Source organism: Gymnoscopelus braueri (genome assembly GCF_963280865.1).
Source record: "Gymnoscopelus braueri genome assembly, chromosome: 6".
Classification (NCBI taxonomy): Eukaryota; Metazoa; Chordata; class Actinopteri; order Myctophiformes; family Myctophidae; genus Gymnoscopelus; species Gymnoscopelus braueri.
The window spans coordinates 34,771,255-34,798,391 of NC_137607.1; the positions used below are offsets into that span (position 1 = coordinate 34,771,255).

General features: G+C 39.7%; 1 protein-coding gene across 1 annotated transcript; it reads right to left on the reverse strand.

The window, feature by feature from the left end:
• Positions 1 to 26,846, reverse strand: lama3 (laminin, alpha 3; the record flags this gene model as incomplete). Its single annotated transcript, XM_080430538.1, has 33 exons — positions 1 to 196; positions 600 to 722; positions 822 to 915; positions 1,023 to 1,150; positions 1,756 to 1,921; positions 2,086 to 2,235; positions 2,778 to 2,958; positions 3,408 to 3,535; positions 3,890 to 4,028; positions 4,332 to 4,457; positions 4,608 to 4,738; positions 4,972 to 5,112; positions 5,377 to 5,494; positions 5,607 to 5,752; positions 6,435 to 6,539; positions 6,932 to 7,082; positions 7,600 to 7,727; positions 8,316 to 8,478; positions 9,058 to 9,209; positions 9,607 to 9,813; positions 9,906 to 10,057; positions 11,839 to 11,926; positions 13,239 to 13,401; positions 13,646 to 13,800; positions 14,529 to 14,645; positions 14,968 to 15,164; positions 15,827 to 15,997; positions 17,016 to 17,127; positions 17,983 to 18,093; positions 20,819 to 20,970; positions 22,986 to 23,069; positions 23,821 to 23,933; positions 26,677 to 26,846. 33 exons carry the CDS (start codon positions 26,844 to 26,846, stop codon positions 54 to 56), a joined length of 4,605 nt encoding a protein of 1,534 aa, XP_080286664.1. The 3' UTR covers positions 1 to 53.
• Between the last annotated feature and the right edge of the window lie 291 nt (positions 26,847 to 27,137).

A 27,137-nucleotide genomic window follows, 5' to 3' on the forward strand; every position in this document is an offset into this window, starting at 1 on the left:
GCCTGTCTGTGCTGGACATTTTGTCCGACGTCGGAAGGAACATGTATTGGCCTTTAGTCCGCAGGGCATTTATTGATGTGGACAGGCCCTGTCACTCTGGAAGTTTCAAATGCAGCTGGCTTCGCATTCAGCTTCACGTTGCGCAGGCAGCCAACAAAGGAAGTGGACACCGGAGCCCTGTTTCTCTGCCCTTTACCTGCAGGGGAAGAAAGTGGAGGAATAAGTATCTATCAAGCTGTGATTGTAAACCAGTGGTGGTTTACTTAAGTAGCAAAACCACGATATAACAATAAGCTGTTACAGGTACAGCTTGCATGTTGCATCGTAACACGTAACATGAGCTTGTAGAACAGCTCTATTTTGAAATAGCCTAAGATAGGGATTCATTGGTTAATGTATGTTTTGTAACAATAATCTAAATCTGCCGAGTAGAAACAATATGTAATATTATGTCAAATAATTGAGGTGGAGTACTACTCCAGATGTAGTGGAGTAGGAGTATAAAGTACTTAAGTAGAGTACTTGAGTAAATGTACTTTCCACTACTGTTCCACCACCAAACACGTGAAAGCGTTTACTTGGAAGTTTGACAGATTTACCCGATACGCCTCCGATGTAAAGGGAATCCAGTGCTGCTGAATACGAGCGAGAGCGAGAGAACCCTTCGATCTGCTCCCTCACAGAATCCACCTCGAGCTTAAGAACCTCATTCTGTTTGGACACTTAGGAATAAAGAAGACCAGCCGTAATGAGAATATGTTCTAAAATCATAAGCACCTAAGTTTATAAAGTGCGAGAGCTAGTGTGAGACTTTTTTTTACCAGCAACCAGATGAAATTTCCCATCACACAGGTTCTGCTGCGGGGTCAACAAGAGGCTGAGGACGTCGTTGCCATCGTTCACTTCCACCCCGACCTGCCGTAAAGAGTAGCATGATGAATCTTTGTCTTGACTGAGATGGTGCTTAACGCAGCACCACAGGAACACCTTTAAACTACACACCATAAGACCCGGGGTCTCACCTTGTTGTCCCTCAAGTAAACATCCAGGCTGGTCTTGCGGCCGCTAACGTGGAAGAGAAGGCCTGTCAGAAGTCGCGGACGCAGCTCAAAGGTCAGCTCAAAATGAGAGCCCACGTTGAAGGACTTGTCTGAAAGACAAACATACTTTATGAAAGGTCTAACCTTTAATATTCAGTCAGTTTGCACAATGATCAGTGTTGCCAAATGTTTTATTATCGTTCCGGAGGCTTAAAATGATCATATTTGAAAGAAAACTAAACAACCAAAAAATATATATCCCAGGTGTAAATTTGTAATTCATTCATTTTTTTATTTATTTTTTTATTGTAAAAAAAACACCTTGTTTGAGACTCCTATACGCGACAAAAACGCATCACATATGCTGCGTGGAAACAGGCAACTTCCTGGACCTTACACAAATAAAAGCTTGGAACTGGACTAGAAAGACGTGACAGGTGTTTTTAATGCCTCCAAATACAGATCTAGGGTCAGATTTACTGATTTACAGACTTATTTTGAAAAGCTAAACCGGATCCCAAATCAGCAGCCAGGGAATTTAGTAAATTCAAAAACCTTTTTGTGTTGTGTGTTGAGGCATTTCTAGAATTATTGATCGTACATCGTACAGAGGGTAAAATGATTGTACAAATGCAATAATTCTGGCAACACTGAGATAATGTTTAAAAGGAAGGAATGTAATGCACGAAATCTTAATTCATATCATCATCCAAACCTAAAACAACATGACCACCGTTGCCCCCAAAGTATGCGCCCGATTCTGAGAGCACATCAGAGCAGGGGAGCGATCCATGGCTGGACACAGGTTCCCCGACTAATATCTCATTCAGTCTGAAATCACGCACACAGCCGATAACACTGCCCTTGGGAATGAAGTGGCTCTGAGAAATGCATTCCAGAAGGAAATAAGTGTAAGTAACAAACAGAGTTTGACACAAAGTTATTTAGACAAGATCAATGCAATACATAAAATGGAGCAGAAACAGGTGAGTTAGACATGGCAGGATATATGTTGCGTTATCTAAAGATGTCCTTTTGTTCATACCTTTGAAGTTTTGTGTCTTGGATAACCTCCTAAATATACAGGATTCTTCAGGTTTAAGGAAGAGCCCTCGCCATTGGACAGGAGACCGTCAGTTACACGGACACCATCCACAAGTAGATGGAAGGTGTTCTTCTCTACACTGAAGACAACCTGTACAATTAAAATATACATGTAGGGTCTGTCAGGACAAGCAATGTGATTAGCTGCATCCTCTCCTGGAAGCCTTTATCTAGTATCTAATCTTATGTCTGTGTTTCTACAGTAGGCTATATGGTTAGGGAGACAAAAATCAACATGTTAAATACAATTATTTCTGGCATATAAGGCAGTGGTTCTCAAACTTTTTCAAGTGAACGACCCCAGATTAATAAACATTTGTCCGCAGAGTTTTTTGGCCAGGGACCCCAATACAAGATTTGTCTTTCCAAAATATTCAGCTCAAAATATATATATATTTTAAATAGAAGATCTGCTGATAGATGCTATGTTATAACATTTTGCTGGTGACCCCCTGGTTCCCCTCAAGGACCCCTGGGGGTAAAAAAGAGAATAGAGCTATTCTCTTTTATGATACTTTTACTTGTTTTGCACCTGGGCCGCGGATGTGCATGCACTACCTTCCTCATTGAAAAGATAACAGCAACAAGCAAGCAAAACTCATTCTTTCTGTATGAGAACACAGTTATAATTACTCTATGCCAGTTTCCATCGTTGCTCTTCTTGTTAGACTGGATGATTCTGTTTGGACCAAGGGAAAGCTTGATCTTGCCATTGGCTATGAACAGAGCCACCAGGGGAACGACTCCTTTCCCTGCTACGTAGAGCAGCAGTCCTTTGGATGACCTGGTTCTGACTTCAAGTGAGAAATGAGGCCTAAAGTGGACAAGAAGGATGAAAGGGCACAGAACAGATTTCTTGGGGGGATTTGAATGAGGAAAATACAAATATGATAAATAATATATATTTATTTTTAAAACAGTGATTCTCAAACTTTTGAATAATAAGGACCCCAAGTTTAGTACCCATTAAGGCCACAAAGTAAACGCCCCATAACCTTGAGTGTACAGATTGAACCAAATGGACCCGAAATGGTCTCACTCTCAGAGTTACAGACCTGTAAGGGTCGATTTGGTTCCTAACTATCAACAATTTAGCTGGGGCCCCCCTGAAACCCCCTCAAGGACCCCCGACTTTGAGAACTATAGGTTACAAATGTAACCCCGGTTATTTGAGTATTACAAGCGAGATGTCTCTCCCATAAGCAAGACTTTGTGTGAGTAATATGAAAAATAACCACTGTTTTATATGACAGAAGCAATGACCTGTAATTGAGGTCCTCAGGGGAGGTGTTGTAACTCAGCCAGCTGTTACGCTCTGAGAGCTGGTACCCTCCATAATGTGCAGAAGGTCGTCTACACTGGACGGCAGTAGTATCTGTCTGGGACTGCATCTGACACACAGAATAATACTGTTACAGGTTGTTACAATTTAATATCCGAAGTATAATTCTTTTGACAGAACTGATCACAAAAACAGTTGATTATAATATGAAATTCAATTAACCACTTAAAGTTTAATAGGGTTTAAGTCTTAAAATTCCTTCAACGTATGGATATTGCTGATCTACAAGCTCGGGATGCTTGTATATCGGCTATTTTTGCTATTTTTGAACATTTGAATTGTGGAAAATGTGTTTGGACATTTTGGGAAATGTTTTTCACTATGCCCAAAATAAAATAGGAAGCCGCGGTTAATGTGGTTAATTTTTAACACATAGTAAGTAACATGACAGTCCTGTACGCACCATTTTGTATCTGTGGGGTTTTTGCAGAAGGGCGGCTGGTAAAAGCGTGGCGTGTGGAGAGAGGTTGCATGTACCCAGCACTACATCCCCCTTTGCTGAAGATGAGCTCAAGTCAGCAGGCATAAAACTCATGGGATTCCTGTGTTAGATTCAACACTTCTATTACACAACAGATTTATTCATGTGTAAGAAAAAAAGAAACTATTTTTAGACCATCAGCTATTTTCAGACAAAACACACCATCAAGCCTGATTTATAATTTGTGTATAACACCGTGTCACGTGCCAGGAATAGATCGTTTACAAGCTTCACAGTGTGTCGTGAATTGTGAACATGGAAATCTTCTACAAAGTTGCATGACTGACTCAAGAGCTTAAATTAGGCAATACAGTACTGTACATCTATGCCAATCAGAAACAAGGAAAAGTAACTTTAACCAAACCTTGTGTAAAGGTTAGCCATGCAGCCCTTGAAGGTCTCTCCTGCCAAAGTTAGCTCATGTGTTCTGGGCTTGACTTTGTGCGGTTGCTGCTGACCCATATCTACATTATCCACTCTCAACTCCAGCCTGAGAAAATCACAGCGACATTTGGTCAAGTACAGAGTGTATTGTGTGTCAAAGAGCAGTGGGATTCACTCATTATATAACAGCAATGGGTTTTGTTTTGTTTAAAAAGGTACAAATGTTGACAACATCGGGAGGAGACATTTCACTTACCCTGTGTCATATTTCCCTGCAGACAAGAAGTGCCACCTTCCATCATTGTACATTTTGCGTGATTTCAAGGCCTGGCTATCATAATTAAATACTACGTAGCCATCTGTCAATGACAGCTGAAAGTCAGAATCCTAGGAAAGGATAAAAACAAGAAAGGTAATGATAATAAATGAAATGATGTCATATCACACTACAGATTATAGTTGAGTGGCTCTCAAAGTCGGATCAGGGTTTCATGGGGGAGGGGTGTTCCATATGGACCCTTACAGTAACTGTTTGTAACTGTCACTGTAACTCTGACAGTGTACAAAATGGAACCAAATGGACTCCTAAGGGTCCTGAGGATGGATGTGGCAGCTTTCACCTGATACGTGGTCCTGAGAAGAGCACCATGTTTCTCTGTGCTCCTGAACCCCAGGGAGACCATGGCTGGACGCTGGCTTGAGAGACCCGTGGAATTCAGAGAGAGGGAGCCACCAGATTTAAAGGCCGATTCATGAACTCCCTGCAATATACAATCAACACACTCAACACACTGGACATCTAATATTTACACAACAGTGAAATCCAAACACATACAAGCATCACTAGTGCGAGCATTTAGAATTGGTCTGAATACTATTAACCACATGCAACCTAGTGTCTCTATTCTGGGCATATCTTAATAGGCAAACATAGAAAGATCTACAATCTTGTAGCAAATGTCCAGTCTAAAATGCACAAATGACTATAATCATGAATCATGGTACATTTCCTAGAGGTAGTTTACCAGCAGTGCAACTGGACATCCCACGCTGACTCCAATGGTCCTGTTATACTCCACATAGAGGCCGTCTACCCTCCACCGATCAACACATCCCCTCAGTGCCGGAGCAGTGATGTTATCCCTACAAGAATCACACAGATAAATACATATATAGATCAAGTAGGAAAGCCCCCGTGTAAATCTTTGCTTACTGTAATCAGAATCAGAATCTGTATGAGTTCATGTTGAATTACCTCTCCCTGAGCTGTGTTGGTAGGCCACCGACATAGTAATTTCTGTAGCGCGATGCAACGTAGTTTGTGGATATGTTTTCTTCACGTCCATATTCTCCATAATATATAGTAAACCTTTTATCCATCTCAATTATAAAAGTACTGCCCTGGGAAAGGAGATTCGGTAAATATCCAGTAAAGTTTGATATTAATTTCTAACACCATAAGGATCATTTAAGGTTAGAAGGTATAAAACGTTCCTGATATTCCTATCCTTAAGCCTGATATATAATCTGTCGTACAGTGGTGTCACTCGCTGAAAAGATCTGATTTACAGTCACAACATGTCGCATTTTGAGCAACACCATCGTGCAATAGAGTATTTATAAGCAATATAGTTAACAAATATTACAGAACCCCAAAACAGTGAAGGCACTGAGATTTTGGCTGGTTACTTTATGGTAGACTGTGGCACACCACATTAACTATGCATACTGTCGACCAATCAGATTAACTATGCACACCAATTAAATAAACTATGCAATGCATAGTGTTGACCAATCAGAGCATTCATTTAAACCTGGGGGAAAATGACATAATTTATACCAGGAAGTAGATAGGATTTCTAAATATGTTAGATTCTTTTGACAACCAAACAATGACAATCAAAGGGTGTTTCCACAATGATGACAGTTGTAATAATTTGGGTAGCTTCCCATGAACAGAAATGCAACACATTTTTAACACTTACAGTTTATAAATGGAACAGCTAAATACGTAAATGTAAATAGTTTTCACATGAAAATACGTGGGTTGATTCAACATGAAAAAACTGTTCTATGTTCTTACATAAAGTGACACACTTCCACTGCTCTGAGCCTTGAGTGCTCGGCCTGCTTGTCTTCCTTGCAGAACGAGGTGGCCTTTCTCCACTAGGACGCAGAAGTATGAATCCTGTGAAAGATGGAAACATAAATAAGTAGATAATAGATATTAATGGTGAAACTTGATATGCCTGACCATAAAAGTACTGATCAATTAATGTTGACTAAAATAGGCCACAGCGGTCGGTCACCATTTGGTAAAATCTATATATTGTCATAAATTAATAGCCTTTGAATGTTGCTTCGTTGAGTGTTTGGTCATACCCATTTAAAACATCATACATGGTTTAAGGATTTCTAATGTATAAACAGAAGTCTTTATAGTTTTGTTTTATATACTTATTATTATTATTATTATTATTATTTTTATTATATTTTTATGTTTCAAACTCATCTTTTTATATGCATATATTACTAAAGTTTAGAAAAATAGAAATAGTAACTGTTGGAGAAACATCATACATCATTTCCAATGTAGAATAACAAGGCATTTGACTCCCGGCTCTTTATGGTGAACTTGAACAGTCTTCTCTTTATCTTGTCTGGGTTACTTGTGAGCGCCATGCGGTAACCAGTCCCTTCATAGTAATCGGATACCTCTGACTGGGTAAGCCTGTGCAAAAAGGATGGAAATGTCAGCAGTGGTGGAAGAAGTTCTCAGGTTCTTTTTACTGAATTAAAAGTAGTACTTACTCAGTCCTATATAAAATGTTACCTGAGTAAAAGTGCAGTATTGGCATCAAAATATACTGAGTATCAAAAGTAAAAGTACTCCTTGTGCAGAATGTCCCTGTTTCACATTGGTTAATTGGTTAATGTGTGTTTTGTATTAACAATGTAAATCAACAAAGGAACTAGTAACTAAAGTTTTCAAATAATTGTAGTGGAGTAAAAAGTACAATATTTGCCTCTGAGAAATGTAGTGCAGCAGAAGTATACTGGAGTACTGGAAAAATAGAAATACTTAAGTAAAATAAAAGTGTACTTAGTACATGTAGTTACTGTCCACCACTGAATGCCAGTCATTCAACTCAACATAAAAGTGTGTCACACTATGTACAGTACAGTATGTGTCGCATTCCACCACAATTAGCATTATACACTCGATACCATTTTCAGAGTTAACTTACTTGACATAAGGCTGGTCATCAGTGAGGTTGACCACACTCTTATAGTTGAACAGGCAAAGGCGATGATCATTCACAGAGGACAGTTTCATGGCTCCACGGTACTTGGGGTAACGCAGCTCCACCGGAGGCTGGAGACAAGACACAGCAAAATATGTAAGATGGGTTAAAACCATCTTCCAACCTATTTTGGGCATGTCCTTATAGTGTACAGTAGGTGCAAATTTTCCAAAATGTTTCCAAAGAATTCTAACATTTTCCAAAACCAGGGTTTCCAAACCCCCTACGTTTTCAAAAAGATAAAGAAATAGCAGATCAAGCAGATCGTTGTGAGCTTATAAAGGTAGATGACCTGTTTTCACTATTTATCGTACAATGATTAAACTGTGGTTAATCAACTTAAAGGCATAGTTCACTCCCAAAATGACTTTTTTTCTATCAATTAGTCACCCCATGGAGACTTGAATTCATGGATATATTTTAGTTTTTGTCGCATTCCTAAGCCAATCATTTGATGACCGGCAGCGGTTCCGGTAGGAGACACAAAGAGTCTCCTACCGGAACCGCTGCCTACCGGTCCACTGGTCATCAAATTAAATAAGAGACAAAGTACATCTTCATTTTAGCTCATATAGAAAGCACGGTGGCAGAGTGCAGAGACATGACAGGCATGGTCAAAAAGCAGTTGAAACATTGTAATAGTGATTATGAAAGATTACAGTGAAGTCGTCCGGATGACCGCCCACGTAGAAGACCACATTGTCCGGGTTCAGATCCAGAACAGCAATGGCCGTGTTTGGAAGGTTCTTCTTGAGAGGTAGATGGATGGGTTTTGGTGATGTGAAGTTCTGAGTCATATTAACTTCTGCGTCTTGGTAAACCCTAAGGGAAATGTTGCCACACAAAAAGGATTACGTTCTACATAAAGGAGCACCTATTTTCAACATTATCTTCTCCTCACAATTGTTCATTATAAGATGGGACCATTTCTATGTGTCGTAGAGGTGGGATATAGTTCAGAAACCTTACTCTAATGATATCATCAGTTTCCTCCAATGACATCATCGGTGGTCATTTCAAACAAGATTTCACACAAAAAAATATACATAATTTGATGCCAGTACAATGTCTTCTACAGTATTTCAGCATGCCAACTTTCCAGGAATAGAAAGGCTGTAGTTTCTATTAGCTTGGAATCCCCATCAATGATGTCATTGGTAAGCAGGTTTCTGAACTGTCCACAGCCCACCTCTGAGACACAGAGTGAGTTGACAGAAATGGTGCCATCTTACATTGAACATTAGTTCATTTCTTACATTGAACATTAGTTCATTATAAGATTAGCTAAGGTTAGATAAGGTTGAAAATGGATGAAGTGCTCCTTTAAAGACTCACTTAATCAAAGGCACTGATAGATGTGTGCGCACTCAGCCCAAATTGACCATGAATGACACAGCTCACCTCCTAAAGACAACTCTGTCAAAATCTGTTGAGTTCACACTGTTGGTCGTGATGATTTTGCTGGCTTCCACCTTATGGACAATTCCTCCCAGTTTGTAGACACACACCAGTATGTTGTTTCTGATCGCCATTCCAATGTAGTCTCCAGCAGACTGAAAGACAAGGACAGAAACAAGCCACACCCAATGATCAGATCATTAATCCTTCTGTCTACCATGGGTTCTCGACGTAGGGTCGGAGGGCCCCCGGGGGTCCTTGAGGGGTTTCCAGGGGGACCACATTGAAATGATTGATAGGTACGAGACGATAGATACAAATGCGAGTGTACAAATGGAACCAAATGGACCTGTTGGCCCATTTGTATTGTATACTCTTCAGAGTTGAACTAGTTATAAGGATTTTACAGAGTAAACCTACTCCATCAGCTGTGTAGCCTGTGCTCGATATTGGCCGAATTACATTTCTATGGAAATAAAAAAGTTGAGAATCACTGATTCTTTATCTTGTTATCTTTAAGATAAGAGACAGACTCTGATGACAGCCACTCACATCCTTGTTGCCCAGGTAGAAAACAAAGGCGTTAGAATCGTGGCGCCTGTCTTGCCGTCGCCGCCGCCTGCCCTCAGCCTTGGAAGGATCTTTCGGGTGGCGATTGAGAAGTAAGTCAACAGCTGTGAACGCCTTCACGTCCTCGATGTTGCTCGGAGGACGAAGTTCAACATGGCCCTTTCCATTGAATGTGGTGGCAAGAGAAAGCTGAAGGAGGGCAGTAAAGTGGTCAGTCAAAATGCGTATGACTATGAAATATCAAAGTCAGGTGGCTAAACAAGTTAGAGATGATATATCACCCTGTTGACAAAGGTTCTTGTCTCTTGTATGATGTCTTTGATTCTTCTGATGCTTTCTGTCAGATTGGCAGCAGGGGGCGCCTGGTTACTAAGATCCTGAGTCTGTGCAAACGTTTTGTTCAAGGTAGGGAGTGTTTCACTCAAGCTCTTCACTAAAAAGTCAAAACGTCAAGACAAAATATAAGACTATGACACGTACGTGAGATAATTAAAACAGGACAGCAGCAAGCTTTAAATTTCCAGACTTGAATACTCACATGCATGATCTGCATCACTCAGAATGCCATCTACATTTGAACTGGCATCAGGAAGACTTATTTTTCCAACTTCTTGAGTGATTGTCCTCAGTCTGACTGTCACTGAATTGATAGTGGCATTAGAAGCAGAGACAGCTGCCTTGGCAGCGTCTAGTAGGCTCCCAGTATCATCTGCGATCAAAAGATCTGATATATTATGGACATGAGCTAGCCCAGGGATGGGAAACCACTTAATTGGGCAAGTCACCCAGAACACTGTTTAATTTCCATTTTAATTCACAGCAGACATAAACACAGCTAAATAAATAACATTAGTTCTGACTTGGTAATTGTTCCATTGAGGTGTTTCTGAGTGCCCGTATTAACTGTTCATGCCTTTTAGGGCCTCTTGTATTTGGCAGTGGTGGAAGAAGTACTCAGATTTTGGACAAAGGTAGGGCAAGTGATATTAGTTTTTTGTTAAAATAAGAAAACAATATAATTTGCCCTACCTTTAAGCAAAAGTAGCAATAGCACAGTGTAAAAAAATACTCTGTTACATGAAAAAGTCCTGCATTCAAAATCTTTTTATTATTATGATATTGGACTATTTATTGATCATTAATCACTAAATTAATGATCTTATAGCACATCTTATAATTAGGCTATTCAAAAAATATTACATACTACAAAGTAACTAGTAAGCTACGTAATCTGAAAAATACATGTAGTGGAGTGAAAAGTATTGCCCCTGAGATGTAGTGGAGTAGAAGTATAAAGTATTGAAAAATGGACATACTCAAGTAAAGCTAAAGTACCTAAAAATTGTACTTATGTACAGTACTTGAGTAAATCTAGTTAGTTACTTTCCACCACTGCGTTTAGGTTGCTATTTTACTGTTAACACCCAAATGAAACACACCCTGACTTTCAGATGTGCTTATTCTTCTACCACAAGTCAAAACGGCAGCTGTAAAAAGGTGTAATTTCAAATACTGTGATGCTAATCTAATTCACTAACCTCTTTTGATCTTATTCAGATCATCACTGACATGTTGGATGTCGTTTCTCAGCAGTCGTCCTTTCTCCTTTCTCTGATCAATGTTGTTTGTGTGGGAGGTAACTTGATCTGATATCACTATGTGTAGTGTAAAAAAAAAGTGAAATCAATGTAAATCTTCCTCTTTTCGTGACTTCAGATAACATGAAAGATATTCTGAATGTCAATAGACCAGTGGTTCTCAAACATTTCAATTTCTAGTGTACAAATAGGCAATCGCTCATTCAAGTGTACAAATGTACACTTTGTACACTCTCACTGTTACAGACCTGTAAGAGTCTATTTGGAACCCCTTCAAGGAACCCTGAGGGTCCCTGGACCCCACTTTGAGAACCACTGCAATGACCTGCTTTATGCAGTGTTCGATTTGTAAAAAAAAAACTGAATAGGGAACATTTCTGAACCACTATACACTTATCATGCAACAATTAGCAAAGGAAAATTAGTACAAAGGAAATGCATGTATTTAATTCATTCAGACCAGAAGCAGGGATAAAACATCCCCTCTGGCCATAAAAATGAATGAGCAGAGGGGCGGATACCAAAAGCAGAGACATAAATGCCCCCTACCCCCATAGAGTTATAGCAAATGGAACCCTGACTTTATGTGATTAAGTTCATTTACTTTGAAGGTTACCCGGTGTGTTCTGGACTTCTGTGAGCATGCGGTGTGCATCGTCTTTCAGTTCCTTGGCCCGCTTGACCACACCTCCCTGCGCCGTATCCTGATGCATGGCAACGACACAGACATAAAACAAATGATATTATTCTGCTGTAGCGCAATGGTCCCCAAATGATGTTGTGGGGTCCCCAGATGATTAGCTTAAAGTGCAACATTGTTTTCTCACTCAACAGTAAACAAACCAACTTACGGTAAGTGTATACAGGGTATCTGCACATTTCTAAACTGACAATTTAAGGACTTTTAAGACCTTTTTAATACCTCTAAAATAAAAATACACTAATAAGACCATTACTACGTCAAAAGTAACCAACAAGCTATACTATAACAATGGTCAAACATTGGCCAAATTGTCAAATATTACCTAAGAAATAATGCAAATATTGTGAAAATAGCCGATCTACACCGATCTAGATATAGCAAGGCAATGTTATAGATAATCTATTTTATGATATCGCTGCTGTCGGGCAGAAACTTTGTATCTCCATATTGCATCTGTTTATGTTTGTTAAATTGTTTATACTTTATCGGATGACAGTGTCTTGCCGACTCTTGTGGAAATAGACGATCTACAAGCTCACCTTGTAGCTTAGATACAGCATGTAGATCGGCCATTTTCACAATATTTATCTGTGGAACCGAGTCCAAAGAATGTAATGCCTTAATTCCTACAATTCCAAGTACTTGTAAGGGTGCGGGGTCCCCAGTTAAAATATGATTAATTTCGGGGGTCACGGCCTGAAAAGTTTGCTCTAGTGCACGGGTTATATGATGCTGTAGTGCACGGGTTATATGATGCTGTAGTGCACGGGCTATATGCTGCTGTAGTGCCCTGGTTCCCAAAACCTTTTCAGCTCCAGACCCAAAAGAGAATCTGATGTCTCCCTGGTAGGATGCAAACTTACAAAAATAGCCTACATTATGAATTAATCACTAAGGGTGCAGTCACACCGAACTTTGATTTTGCCTTTGTGGCGGGTTCTGCCAATGCTTTTCAATGGGAACGGAGCGGTTTGTTACCATTTGTGGATTTCCGAAAATAACCCGCTTCGTTCCCATTGGAAAGCACTGGCAGAATCCGCTGCATAGGCGTGACCGTACTCTATTTCTGCTAGTTGAAAATGTTGTATTTATGGGAAAAAATATGTTTCAAAACATTATTTAACATTTTTTTTTATGTTTGAAACAATTAAGAAAAAAATAAAACTTTTCTCAATTTTTTTTTTTACAAAATCACAACCTGAAAAAGGTCATCGACCCAAAAACATAACACTGCTCTAGTGCATACTAGTTAACAACCAACAGAGAGGATTAGTCCGTTTTGGTGATTGATGGAAAGGCGGATCTCACGTCACCTGAGGGAATGCAATCACCTTAAAAGCCTCCTCAGCAGCCACTCTGGATTGATTTGCTGCCATGCCCGCCTCCTCTATGGCACTTATAATGCTGCTGTGAGCTCCCTTGCTCACTACAGCATTAAGCAGGTCCGAGGAACTGTTGGTCACTTTCTGGAGTCCTCTGTAGATAACAGATCAAGATCAATCAAGTGAACACAAAAAAGGGCTGAAATGTTTGTATATAATTTCAAGGACCCCCATTTTCATATAGTCTTTTAAAAACATAAGTAGTGACAATAGCCGATCTACAAGCTACACATCGAATCGCGTTGTGAGCTTGACATTTTGAATATTTTTTAAACATTTTAACAACATAAATCTTGTATGGGAGAAAATGTTTGAGAACCACACTATTCTATACGCACAATTGGAGTTCTCTTGCAAGTCTGTCCAGTTCCTCTGCATGGTCTTCTGCCTTGATGACCAGGTCCACTTTTGCCAGAACTTGGGAGATTCTGTTCAACTTCTTAGTGAGGTTCATCTCAGCACCGTCCTGCTGAGCTGCAAGATGCTCCGCTTCCTGCCAGATATATATAAACACAGTTTAATTGTTTTCAAGCCAGAAGCCATTCTCAAAATGTTTGCTTGATCGCTTAAACCAGTGGTTCTCAACCTTTTCAGACCGTGACCCCCCAAAATAATCATAATGTGAACTGGGGACCCCCCACCCTGACAAGCACTTGGAATGTATAGGAGTTGAGGCATAACATTTAGTTTGACTCGGTTCCACAGATAAATAGTGAAAATAGCAGATCCACAAGCTCACAACACCTCACATTGCCAGGCATTGTGAGTTTGTAGATCGGCTATTTTCAAAATGTTTGCCTCTTTCTATATATTAATTGACAGTTTTTTGTTTTGTTTTTAAGATGTGTTTTGGAGCTTTTTAGCCTTTATTTATAGTTGCGAGAGTTTTAATATTATAGTTTGTTGATTACTTTTGATGCAGTAATGGTATTTATTTATATATATATAAATAAATAAAAATTGACATTTCACTGTATTCTGACCCCCCTAGGGACCCCCCTGAGGATCCCGACCCACAGGTTGAGAAGGAACCAATGGCTTAAAGCATTGTTTTCCCAAACGTTTTACCTTGAGGAGAGACATTTTGTGTCTTTGGTGTCTTAAGTCCTTAATAGCAAAAATAGCTGATCTACAAGCTCACAACTCGTTGCTGTAGTGCACTGTGAGCTTGTTGATCCGCTATTTTGCTATTTCCTTTTATTAGAAGGAGGAGTAGTTTACCTTTTTGCTTTCTTTAAGCATTCCATAGAGCTCAGTAGTGTTCCTTAATTTATCTTTAGTCAATCCAACCATTGGAGGGATCTTTTCTCGTTCCTTCCTCAGCTGAGCCCGGCGTTTCTGTCAGATGACAGAGCAAAGAAGGTGTCACTATATTGTTTTGTGCATCACAAGATTATTGCACTGCACTATTAGAGACAGTTGTTTTGTGTCACCGTTTAGTTCATTTTAGGGCAGCAACTATCGATTATCTTCTTGCAGATTAAAACATTTGAATGGATTTTTTAAATAATGTAATTAATTGATTAGTCTGATTAACCACTTAATCAATATTTTGAAGAAAGAAAAAACACAATCAATAATTTTTTATTAAATTCAATACTTTTTCATAATAGATTAAATCAATTAGTTCGATTAAGTGTTGCAACCCCAGTCCATTTACCAGCAGGTCATGTAGGATAGTGTCGCTGTTCAAGTTGAGCCCCAGGCTCCTGTCCACTGTGAGCTGTGCATTTGACAGCATGTCTGCCAGGTCCCTCAGAGAAGAACCAGCAGACATCAGAGAGGCTGCGGTCCCATTGGCTGAAGGCTGGTTCATGTCCGCAAGAGCTGTCATGTTGTTCCTGATTTGTTGCAACACTGAAGTGAATAAGATAACATAACATATAAGACCTTTAATGACAGTTATGGACAGTAACGACTAACGACAGTAACACAGTACTCAAGTACTATACTTAAAGGAGTAGTTCACCCAAAAAAATAATAATAATAAATACACGCCCCATGAAGCCTTGAATTCATGGCGTTTGTTTTGTTTTTGTCGCATTCCTGAGCCAATAATTTGATGACCGGGTTTGATGACTCCGCCAGTCATCAAATAATTGGCTTAGTAATGCGACAAAAACGGCTTCATGTGGTGTGTAATTGATAGATCATAAGACATTTTTAAGGGGAACTACTCCTTTAAGTCTTTAAGTATATGTTTTGAGATGGTACACTGGATTGGACACTAGATGCACTGCCATCTCTATTATAGCTCAGACGTCGTTGCATTCACCTGTCTCCATCACGAGATGGAGGCAGCAGACATAAAACTTACGGATTCTCCTCTGGGGGTCCCCCCTGCCACAAAACCTTTTCAGATGGGGTTCTGCGGCCAATTACAAATCAATTTGGGGGGTCCTTGACATGAAAATGTTTGAGATGCACTGAGCAAGACCATTATTTTGCCATCATACATAATATATCACCCAGAGAGTGAATGCCAGTTTGCCAGACCATTAAGAAGCCATATCTCTTACGTTTGCGTGCCATCTCTCGCTCGTTGGCAGCGGTTCCTGTGTGAGTGGTGCAGTCATTGGCTCTCATTTCCTCCAGCATTTTCTGAACCTCCGTCAGCATTCTGGATGCATCCTCTGCATCAACAGCACTGGAATCCCCAGGTTTCAACTCACTCAGTTGTTTCAGGAGAGCTGTAAACACAGAAATAATGGTTCTTAAATGGTTCTGTGGTTCCAGAGCCATCACCTACATTTTATTTTGTGAATGGTTCTTCATTTTCCTCATATGGTTCAACATTTTTTTGTGTGTCAAAGAACCAATTTGTGATTGTTCTTTGAGGCCCCTTTAACCACTTAAAGCGATCTTAGTATATGTGAACATTCACCGAAAATAACAGATCTACAGCATCTATCTATTATCAATTTTTAATTTGGTGTATAAGGAAAAAAAGGAGAGGACCAAGTATAGATCCCTGGGACATCGGTCGATGAAGCATATTATAATGTAGGGATTAAGTGGTTGAGGGTTCTATAAAGAGCTGTTTATAAGAACATAAATGATTCTTTAAACAACCTTGGTCTGAAAGGTTCTTTCTGGAACTAAAAATGGTTCTCCTATATGGTATTACTGTGTGTAATGGAATAAACATAATTACAGTGGTGACAATATCTTTGCCACAAAGGCATATTTCAACACAACTATATTACAAGGGATAGCAAGTGATTACTTTCTTGTGTCACATGAAGGTCGTATAACAAAATTATCTGACTTCATTGGTCTAAAATATTCCACAATGGCTTAAGCCAGTTAACTCTTTCAGTGCCATGCTTATTTATGGAATTTTGGTTCCGAGTGCCACAGCAAAATTCATTGTAAAAAAAAAAGTGCTTAGGAGCCGAGATACAGCCTTTTTCAGTAAGTAGTTAAACAAAGAGTGAATGGAGCAGAAAAAAAATTGAGTTTTTTTTTTTTTTTTTTTTCATGACGTCTTTGACGTCTTGTGGCACACAGGGCGTCAGGCCTCATGACGTCTTTGACGTCTTGTGGCACTGACAGTAAAATGCGGTCCTGAGGTCACTCATCACACTGACTGATGATCACTGTGTAATTGACAATGTGGAGACACTGCTGTTTTCTAGATTTCAATGTGTTACTGTACATACATACATTCTGTACTTTGTATTAGAATGGAGATTGTGCTGTACATACTTTGTATTGGAATGGAGAGAGACTGAACTTCAGAGACAAGATCGCCTGCTTTCACCTTGGTCCTGTTCACTTTCTTCACCAGCTTATCAGATCCTGGTACAGTTTTCTGAATCTGTTCAGGAGATAATACCAATATTACCAAATAAAAACAATGTCTTATCAAGTATTGTGTTATCAGGTGAGCATATGACCTCTCTCTAAAGTCCATACTGAAAAGAAAGCCTTTGTATCGTTGCTGTCGGGTGGAAACCAGTGTCCAAAACCGTTTTCAGGAAAAGGAAAAAAGAACCTGTTCCAATGGATCCAATGTGGTTATTATTCAGTCATAGGTGCTTGTTAATAGGAATACTTTTCATTGGTTACATATGTATAAAACCCACAGATAGACTTAACCACTTTCAACATGGTCTTTCTATTTTGGGCATTCAATTTCAGGCTAAAAGTTCTGAGCGAACATAACCGATCTACAAGCCCACAACACGTTTTGTGAGCTTGTAGATCGGCTATTTCCGCAAGACACTGTCATCTGATAAAGTATAAACAAACATAAACGGATGAAATATGGAGATACAAGGTTTCTACCCGACAGCAGCGATATCATAAAATTGATTACCTCAACAACAACAAAAAAATATTCTGTCCTGAGAGCTCCTACTGTACATCCTGGACAGCATATTGGACAGGGAGGCCATCTAGAGGCTGAAAAGTGGCTTGATGCGTTCCACCACTGAGTTCCCAGTGGTGGAAGAAGTAAAATCCCTGTATAAATTTTTTTAAGTATTGGCTACCTTCAAAAGATTTTGACTGTATCTGTATCCTTTCTTTTCAGATGGGGTCTGTAGCCAAATACATACAATTTGCGGGTTCTTAACATTAAAATGTTTTTTTGAGAACCACTGTTGAATTTTGTAATTCTCCTCTGTTCTTCATTTTGTGACTGTGGAAAACATGGCTCCAGGTAGGCTACCTTGTCTGTGAGCTGAGTCAGGTCGTCGCTGACCAGGTCCACGTCTGCTTCCAGCTGTTCAGTTTTTGGCAGCAGAGCGTTCACAGCACTGATGTACTTCCCAACCACAACCTGCAACATGCAAGAACACGCAGCATCAAGCAGAGATCTAGGGGCCCTATCTTGCGACTTGCGTGGCCTAAACTTATTAGCCATATTTTACTATTTTGAAAAACATTTAAAAGTAGTTCAACTAGCCGATCTGCATTGACATGTTGTGAGCTTGTAGATCGGCTATTTGAACTATTTATGCTTTTTAAAATAGTAAAAAATGGCAAAAAAAAAGTTTAGGGATAATGGGTAAGGCACCGGCGAAAATAGGGCCCTAGCTATTATCCAACCTATTAAAGTGGGTGTATGTGATATGTCTTTCTTTATATTACAATATTGATCATTGCTATAGAGTGTTTTTTCAGTAGCTGGCTCTCCAGCTCTTTTGTAAACAGAAGATAAAGTTTTACATGGAATATCAATTGTATCCAATCAGGAGACAATTTAAATTGTACAATGTATTACATACTGTAGGTAAACCAAGAACCAATCAGTCTAAACATTATAATATCAAAAAAATAATTATATGTATGTAGTCCTGGCTAAAACTCATTCCATAATTAATTTAGACTACTGGCTCAAATTGATGCAATAAATAAATAGGTTTATACATTTAAAACATTATTCTAAAAAGACTGAATTCATTAAATCGGGTTAAAATAGGGTAAATACAGTATATATGGAAGGATGCCATCTGCCATGCATTAAAAAACAAGACACAAATAGAGTTAAAACCTATAATCAGTGCAGAAGGGCATAGTTGGTTTGAAATGTGCATAGCCCAGCACATGAGTGTGTAGGCTCACACTAATCTTGTCTTTCTTTTGTTTTGGGTGGGTTCTCAAAGCCTGCTAGGGAACAGGTGTTCCTAATCAGATAATCAGTCATTCTCACATACAAGAGTAGACAGACAGAGTGAGAAGTCACATCTTTTTAAGTCAGTGTATCCTGTGTGGAGAAATAAGAGTTTGTAACCTTGGTTGACGACCAGTTATCCTGTGGTGTGAACTTTGTTTATTGATCTGCAAGAGGTAAATAGATGCCTGTGTATGGTATCTGTGCTGTATAACTGTTGGGGTGATAGTTAATGTGTATGCTAATCGCGATTAGCAATTTGCACCTTCACAACATCGAATAGCTTTGTATTGTGTTGTTAATGCCATAGCTTGGCATTCTAAGTGATTGGTTAAGCTACCACTATCTCTTCATGGAGTAGTTAGTATATGCACTTGTTGATTAGCTGATGTATTTTCTTCAGGATACTGGCAAGTGTGAGCATCACGACAGTTCCATTGGAACAGTTTGCCCTGCTGGAGAGTGCTGTCCCTACTGTTTCTTCTTCTGGAGTGTTTCATCGTTTTGTGTCATCACTGCTGTTCCCTTTGCTGCATTCCTCCCATCACGCAGCTACCCCTCACCTTTCCACTTCTAACATATCCCTGGACGTGAGTACTTGTTTCTGCTTGTGTGAACAAGTGAAGCGGCCACTACAGTTTGTAGGCCTCAACGCACCCAAGCCACGACTCAGGCCTGCAACATGTGTTCAGTTATGGTCACTTTGAGTTGCAGTCAGGTGTGTGTGTGTGTGTGTGTGTGTGTGTGTGTGTGTGTGTGTGTGTGTGTGTGTGTGTGTGTGTGTGTGTGTGTGTGTGTGTGTGTGTGTGTGTGTGTGTGTGTGTGTGTGGGGCCCATTTTTGTGTGTGACCTGTTGTTCATATTTTGTGTTTATTCACATTCTGAATCCTTTTGATTTTATTCTTTATTTTATACTGCATTGAGACTAGTTTTTTTGTGCTAAATAAATATCCCTACCTATGTTAGGTAGTTAAAGTAACCCTGTCATGTTGGGTCCACAGGTAGTCGCGCCATTTCATTATAACGAACCCAGGCCCCACCCAGAGTACTACTAGTCTACTACACAAGAATCCTCATAGCTACCTGGGATGGGACGGGTGTTACACGTACATTGAAACTATTCAAACTATACTACTATAGTACACCAGGTCAACAAATGAACCTGGCATCTGTCTAAATAACATGCTAACTAAATTGCATATTAACCTTTGCATAAAACTGCATGGTCATCAAGGCTAGGGCAAGTGCTACGAAGTACTACGAGCTCAATTGGAGTCAGAAGAGGTGAGTCAGGGCCCGGACGGCTGGCGTAGCGGTCCGAGCGCCTGGGCTTTCGGTGTGGCCTGGCAGCGCATTGCGGGTTCGAGTCCCGTTCCCGACGAGCTTTGCTGCATGTCTCTCCCCATCTCTCTCCCCTCCTGTTTCCTGTCTGTCTATACTGTACAACTATAAATAGAGGCAAAAAAAGCCCCCAAAGATATCTTAAAAAAAAAAGAAGAGGTGAGTCAGAGGTGAGTCATCGACTACGGCAGAAAATTGAGAGCTAGTCTGCAGTTCTAACTGCAATGGGGAGTTTATTCCACAGTTTGGGAGGCAGAAGGGAGAAGAGTCTGTGACGTGTGGAGTGTGTGGAAACCGAAACAAGCTAAGCAAAATTGTTAGTGTTTAAAATAAAGGAGCAAAAATAAAGGAACTGGAACACAAAAATGTAACACTGTAAAATTAAAACTGATAATTGATCACTGTGAGGTTCTCTCTCCTAATTAGATAAAATTGGTATCCTGACTTACTTCCTCTTTACTAAAGAGAAGAAAAGCTAAAGACCACTATGGATGTATCATTTATGTCAAGGTTGGCTGCATTGCACATGTCCATGGATGAATGGGCTTACCTTGGTTTCAGATATGTTAGCCTGCAGCCTGTTAAGCATCGTTAGAGAGACAGCGCTTTGGCTGATATTCTGCAGCTGTTTCTTCAGCCAAGCCATTTCATCATCCATGCCCTCCAGGTCTTCCAACAAGGCAAGGCTGCAGTTATCACAATCTATCCATCCACAAAGAGAAGTTTAACCCATTCAATCCGGGAAAGCATCTGTTTCATTTTAGATTTTAGCTATCTGTATATATGAGCGTCGTTTTCCAAAATAGCAGATATGCAATCTCATAGCTCAGAGCTTGTAGATCTGCTATTTATTTTTAATTGTGAAAATTAGTGAAAATCTTTGAATATACATATATATTTTTTTAAAGCAAACATTTTTTACTCAAATCTTTGCTACTTATTTTGAGACGGGGGTCTGCGGCCAAATACATATAATTTTGGGGGTCCATGGCATGAAAAGGTTTGAGCACCACTGATATAGCGTCATGGATTAGAATACCTGATGACAAAAAGAAGGCTTAAAGAGATTGAGAACAGGTCTAAACCAGCTTTAGGGTTTGTTTTTTCAATCTCAGGCAGGGAGGTGAAATGATGTGAGTGTAGTGTAGACAAATGCAGAAAGCAGACAAACCATGGAGGCAGTGGTCACCAGAGCCATTGGCACCAGATGTTATGCACTCTATCAAAAACAAAACATGACAGGAATCAGAATAGTCACTATCACTGATCTACATAGAGCGAATGGATAACATAATGATAGAAAGGAAAGGGAGACCTTTGTAGTGGCGGTGGAATTTCAGTTTCAACTTCGCCCTACTGATGGGTCTTGCTTAGAAACATTTCGACACAAAGCCGCGGACCGGGAGGCAAACTGGGGACCTACTGTTTCCCCGACGGCCTCTCAATCCATTCAGTTACGGCCACTCGCTACATCGTCATCTATGATAGGTCTATAACGTTGGCTATAACGCTACTTGACTGCCATATTGGTATGTCTTGACCACAAGGGAAAATACTGTTATTTTGGCATATTTGTCATACGATAAAGTATTGCTTGTTTTTTTTCCTAATAAAAGTATTCCCATTATTAAATAGACTGAAATACATGGTTGTGTGACAATATTTATGAAATGTATTTCATAAAACATTAAACAATGACAGCAACATTAGAAGAAAATGTGATCTAATTAAATGCATCACTGTGTGGTATTTAGGATGGTAATCTGTTAATGACAGCAGGTGTTGCCATCTAAGTGATTCATCTGTACAGTAGGTACAGGCCTAAACAACCAACGTTAGCTAGCACACTAACAGCTGTATGGTGTTTAGCTAATCTAACGTATTATTTGGATCAAATACTTTACAAACGATGCCAAACAGATCAGTACGGTACACAGTAGCTTACCACATAAGTTTACCCAAGTATATAAAAACTAGATACTTATTATACTTTCTATCCTTGTGAGAGAAGTATGTACTTACTGCCTGTCAGAGTATCACAGATGTTAGAGGTCCCATCACTGCAGTGGCAAGGCTGGCAGTTGCCTCCATATGCCTTTGGATTACCATGGTAACCAGAAGCACACCTAACAGACAATGGAGAAAGAAAAAAAACAAAATGCTTGCTATGGAACTGAGATACATTCAGTGATAGGGATATGACACACATGTTTTGACAATAGCTCGACCAATATTAAAAGGCAGTGGTTCTCAACCTGTGGATCGGGTCCTGACCCAGATGACAGTGAAGATGACAGTGAAGTGACATTTAAGACCTTTTAATACCTCAAAAACATTCAAGAAAAGAAAAAAAAAAACATTACTGCATCAAAAGTATATCAAACTATACTATAAAAACTGGTTAAACATTGACCAAATTGTCAAATAATATCTACAAGCTCACAACGCCTCGTGTTGCGAGGCGTTGTGAGCTTTTAGATCAGCTATTTTCACAAAAATTTAATTGAATGCCTCAACTCCTACAATTCCAAGTGTTAGGGTGGGGGGGTCCCCAGTTCAAATATGATTATTTTGGGGGGTCACAGTCTGAAAAGGTTGAGAACCACTGTTATAAGGGACTGCAAAATTAAAAAAATTATGATCTACTGACCATGGTGAAATGTTACATGCTATTTGTGTTAAGTTGTGAGTGAGTTGCTATAAAATGACAAACACACCTGTCACATGTGGCTCCGTGATAACCTCGTTTACACAAGCATTCCACCACACCAGAACCCACATCCAGACAGGCCAACGCAAAACTAGACACAAAACAAGAACTCATAAGCTTCAGCAATAACGTTTTGTTTGTTGCCATTTTATATTACAACACTTCATGAACTCGTTGTTTTTAATCATGAGGAATCATAACTTCCTGCAACATACACAGTGAATTCCAGAGTGTTAATGTAATCACTTAAACCCTATGTAGGCCCTATAGTTTACCGGGGTCCCTCGGGGCTATGTACTTGTTGCGATGGAGTGTAAGCTTGTATATCTGCTATTTAAAAGTCTCTCTTGACTCTAGGACTGCTAAATATCCAACATACTGTGTCTATTATTTTAAGGTTTGTGTATATCTTTTCTGTGCCTACATGTCAACTATGTTCCACTCACAACTACAGTACTGGTGAGTGAACATGGTGAATAACCCATTCAAATGTCTTTTTTGATTTTAGCTATATATGAGTGTGTGTATCACAATTTAAAATAAATAGCAGATATACAAGCTTGTAGTACGTCACTTTGTGCTGCACTATGAGTTTGTAGATTTATTTTAAATCGTAAACATATGTGCAAATCTGAATATATATGTATATATATTTAAAGCAAACATTTTCAACTAACTCTTGACATGAAAAAGTTTGAGAACCACTGATCTTCAATAAAAATGTAATAACAAAAAAAGAGAACCACTGATCTAACAAAATTGACAAATACATTTGTAGAATTGGCCTCAGGTCTTAGAATGTGAATCAAATGGATTAGATTGACAGGTGAATATTAACTGACTTGTTCCATGTGGTGGGGCAGGGACAGGGCCGACAGGTCCTCCCAGCCGCGCTCCCGTGGTATCCTCCTTTACATCGCTCACATCGATCTCCAGCAGTATTAAACCGACACTTCTGGAAGCCAACCAGACCAGACACACAATGTTTATGTTCAGTTTAGCGACATCTACAAGTTCACAACTAGTCGGATTGCGACGAGTTGTGAGTAGGCTATAAGTTCTGAGTTCTGGGTTCCCATAACTCAGGGTTATTAGCACCTCCTGAGCAGGGCCCAAATTAGGTTCTGAGAACCTTATCTGAAACCAAACCGTAGCGTGAAATATGTACGGTATGGCACATCACAGTTTGCATAGTTATTGATGTCGAAAAATGCTAGACTGTTTTCTACATAAACAGTTGTATATCGTTGCTGTCGGGCAGAAACATCCTGTCTCCATATTCTAACTTTTTGTGTTTTTTCGTAAATTAATGCCCTACTTGATGATCATAGTCTACTCCAGCGTCACACAAAAGTATCGGAAAAGTAATAGTTTTGGAAATATGAGGTTTCTACCCACGACAGAGTGATGGTGTACTGTATATGATATGCCGTGCATATAGCCTACTGTACATTGTGCAAATGCTGACCAATTTTATAATCTTATTAGTATTGGAATACTGACTCTTTTTTTGCCCTTTTTTCTTTATTTTCTCTTTTTTTCTTTGCTATTAACACGACCTACAGTGTGCTGTACATTGTCTGATGGAAGCAGAACGATGTACCTGTCTGTGCACAAGATGTAATAATAAGGAACAACCTTGAACCTTGAACAACACACAGCCAGCCTATGTGCCCACATACTGTAAATGTACCGCAAATGAACTGTTCATCTGATTGTTGTTTGTGCTGGTGTGTGTATGCGTGCATGTGTATGTGCGAAGGGTTGGGCTAATATATTGTGATATGAAACTAGATATCGTCTGGGGTTTTGATATCGTAAAAATCGTGATATGGCATAAGTGTTGTCTTTTCCTGGTTGTAATCACTTAAGCCTTATATTATACATACAAAAATCTTAAAAAATATATAAATTAGATAAGAAAAAGCTCACTTCAAGCTTGCTAATCTATCCTGTGAGCTTGTAGATCTGCTATTTTTTCCTTTTTTGGGGCGGGGGACAGACATCCTCACAATAACATTTAATCGTTACAATATCGATATCGAGGTATTTGGTAAAAAATATATTAGATTTTGTCCACCCAGCCCTACGTGTGTGTGTGTGTGTGTGTGTGTGTGTGTGTGTGTGTGTGTGTGTGTGTGTGTGTGTGTGTGTGTGTGTGTGTGTGTGTGTGTGTGTGTGTGTGTGTGTGTGTGTGTGTGTGTGTGTGTGTGTGTGTGTGTGTGTGTGTGCAGTGTGTGTGTGTGTGTGTGTGTGTGTGTGTGTGTGTGTGTGTGTGTGTGTGTCGACCCACCATACAGTTCCCTGTATGTTCATCACATTCCTTGGACAGGCCATTACAGCTACAAGGCACACACTGACCCTTATGAGGACCGCTCCACTCTCTGTAGAGCCCAACACCACACCTCTGTATGGACACACACACAAGGTTGATCAGACTCAGCGGTGAACAAAGTACTCAACCCCAGTACGTGAGTCAAAGAATGGATACTCCGGGTCAAATATGAATCCGCTACAAGTGAAAGCTTGTAGCGGGATATGCTTGAGTTAAATTACTGTAGTACTCACTTTTGAAAATACTTTTCAGTATTCAAAAGTACAAATCAATGCACAGCTGCATTGAACAATTCAAAGATTTTCCAGTCGTTTTCAGAGAATATGAATGATACTGAAAATAGCAGATTGTAGATCTGTTATTTTCACTACATTTAAATTGGGCCTTCGGAGTGGTTACTTCAATATGTACTTTTACCTTCCTATAAATATAGTGTCAAAAGTACAATATTTGTCTTTGTCTGAATTTCAAGAACATACATTATTGGCCACGGACCCCCATTTGATACTTTCTTTGGTATGTATTTGTATCTCTGGGACCCCAATCTACACTATAAAATCCTCAGTGTTAACTCTATAGTGCACAAATGGAACCAAATGGCACGGGACCATTTGGTTCCATAGGTGCATTCCTTAGGGTTACAAATCCTAGAGTGTATTTGGTGGTCCCCGGACCCGACGTTGAGAACTAGTGAACTAAGATTCATCTGCTCAGTGGCGGCCTCTTCCAGCTAAATATATTCAGTGGTCAGAAACATGACTTGTTTTTGTTGTCATGAAAGTACACTGTGCTTGAATTCATAAGATGTGAATTAGGGTGTGGCTATCAACAGTCGAATGGAGAGTGGCAGGGAACACTTTGGGGACTCATGCTTGGAAGGTAGTGTGGCCCAGAATAATTGACAATTTAAAGGTAGTGTAAGTGTTATTTTCTTTGGTTAAACGAAAGGTTTATTGTTAAAATGTTAAAGCGCTGTATTCTGATAGAAATCATTGCAATATAGAGTGTTTGTTCAGTAACAGGGGTCTCCCGGTCTCTAATAAACAGAAAATACATTTTCAGGTGGGTTGCAAAATTCCATCCAATCAGGACAGAGTACCCATTTTTCAGCTTCAATTTGATAGCATTCCAGTTTGTATTTTGTTTGCTCATTTCTTTGTCATCACTTGCAATTTCACTTGTTTATCCTGTGTCTGTTTGAGTTCTCTCTCCTGATTGGATGAAATTGTATAATATAGTAATATATAGTGTAATATAGTAAATGACAATAGCCTAAAGGTCTATTTTTACACTCTCTCAAAGTGAAAGCCAGCAGAGGTGCAGAAAAGCCTGGGGGGGGGTACATTCTGAAGACCTGCATTACCTGAGTGATGTCGCCTGCTGTGTGATTGTTGACTGAAGGATCGCAGTATGTTTTATGGATGTGTGGTTTCTGGTGCCAGGGACTGCTGCCTCTCTCATGGTTCCGTGGGAGATGATAACCATGCCAAGATCTGGAGGGTTTCTGCGGCGAGCTTTGCCCAGTAACGCCATGGCAAAACAAAGCCCAGTAGAGCAGAAACCACCACTGCACTCCCCAGGACCAGGTCATAATATTCCTCTGCATTGTCAGCCTCTTAGTGAGCTCGCAGCTCAGTTCACCCCTCATCTCCCTGTAAGCCGTGTGGCAGAGGGTGTGTTCTGTTTCCTATTCACTGACAGACATCCAGACTGACCGACTGGGCGGTGAGAAGTGAAAGGTATGCACAAAGTTCACTAATGCTTAACTTATACTACCGGAAATAGAGGATCTACAAGCTCACCATGTATCACAGTGCAACGCTT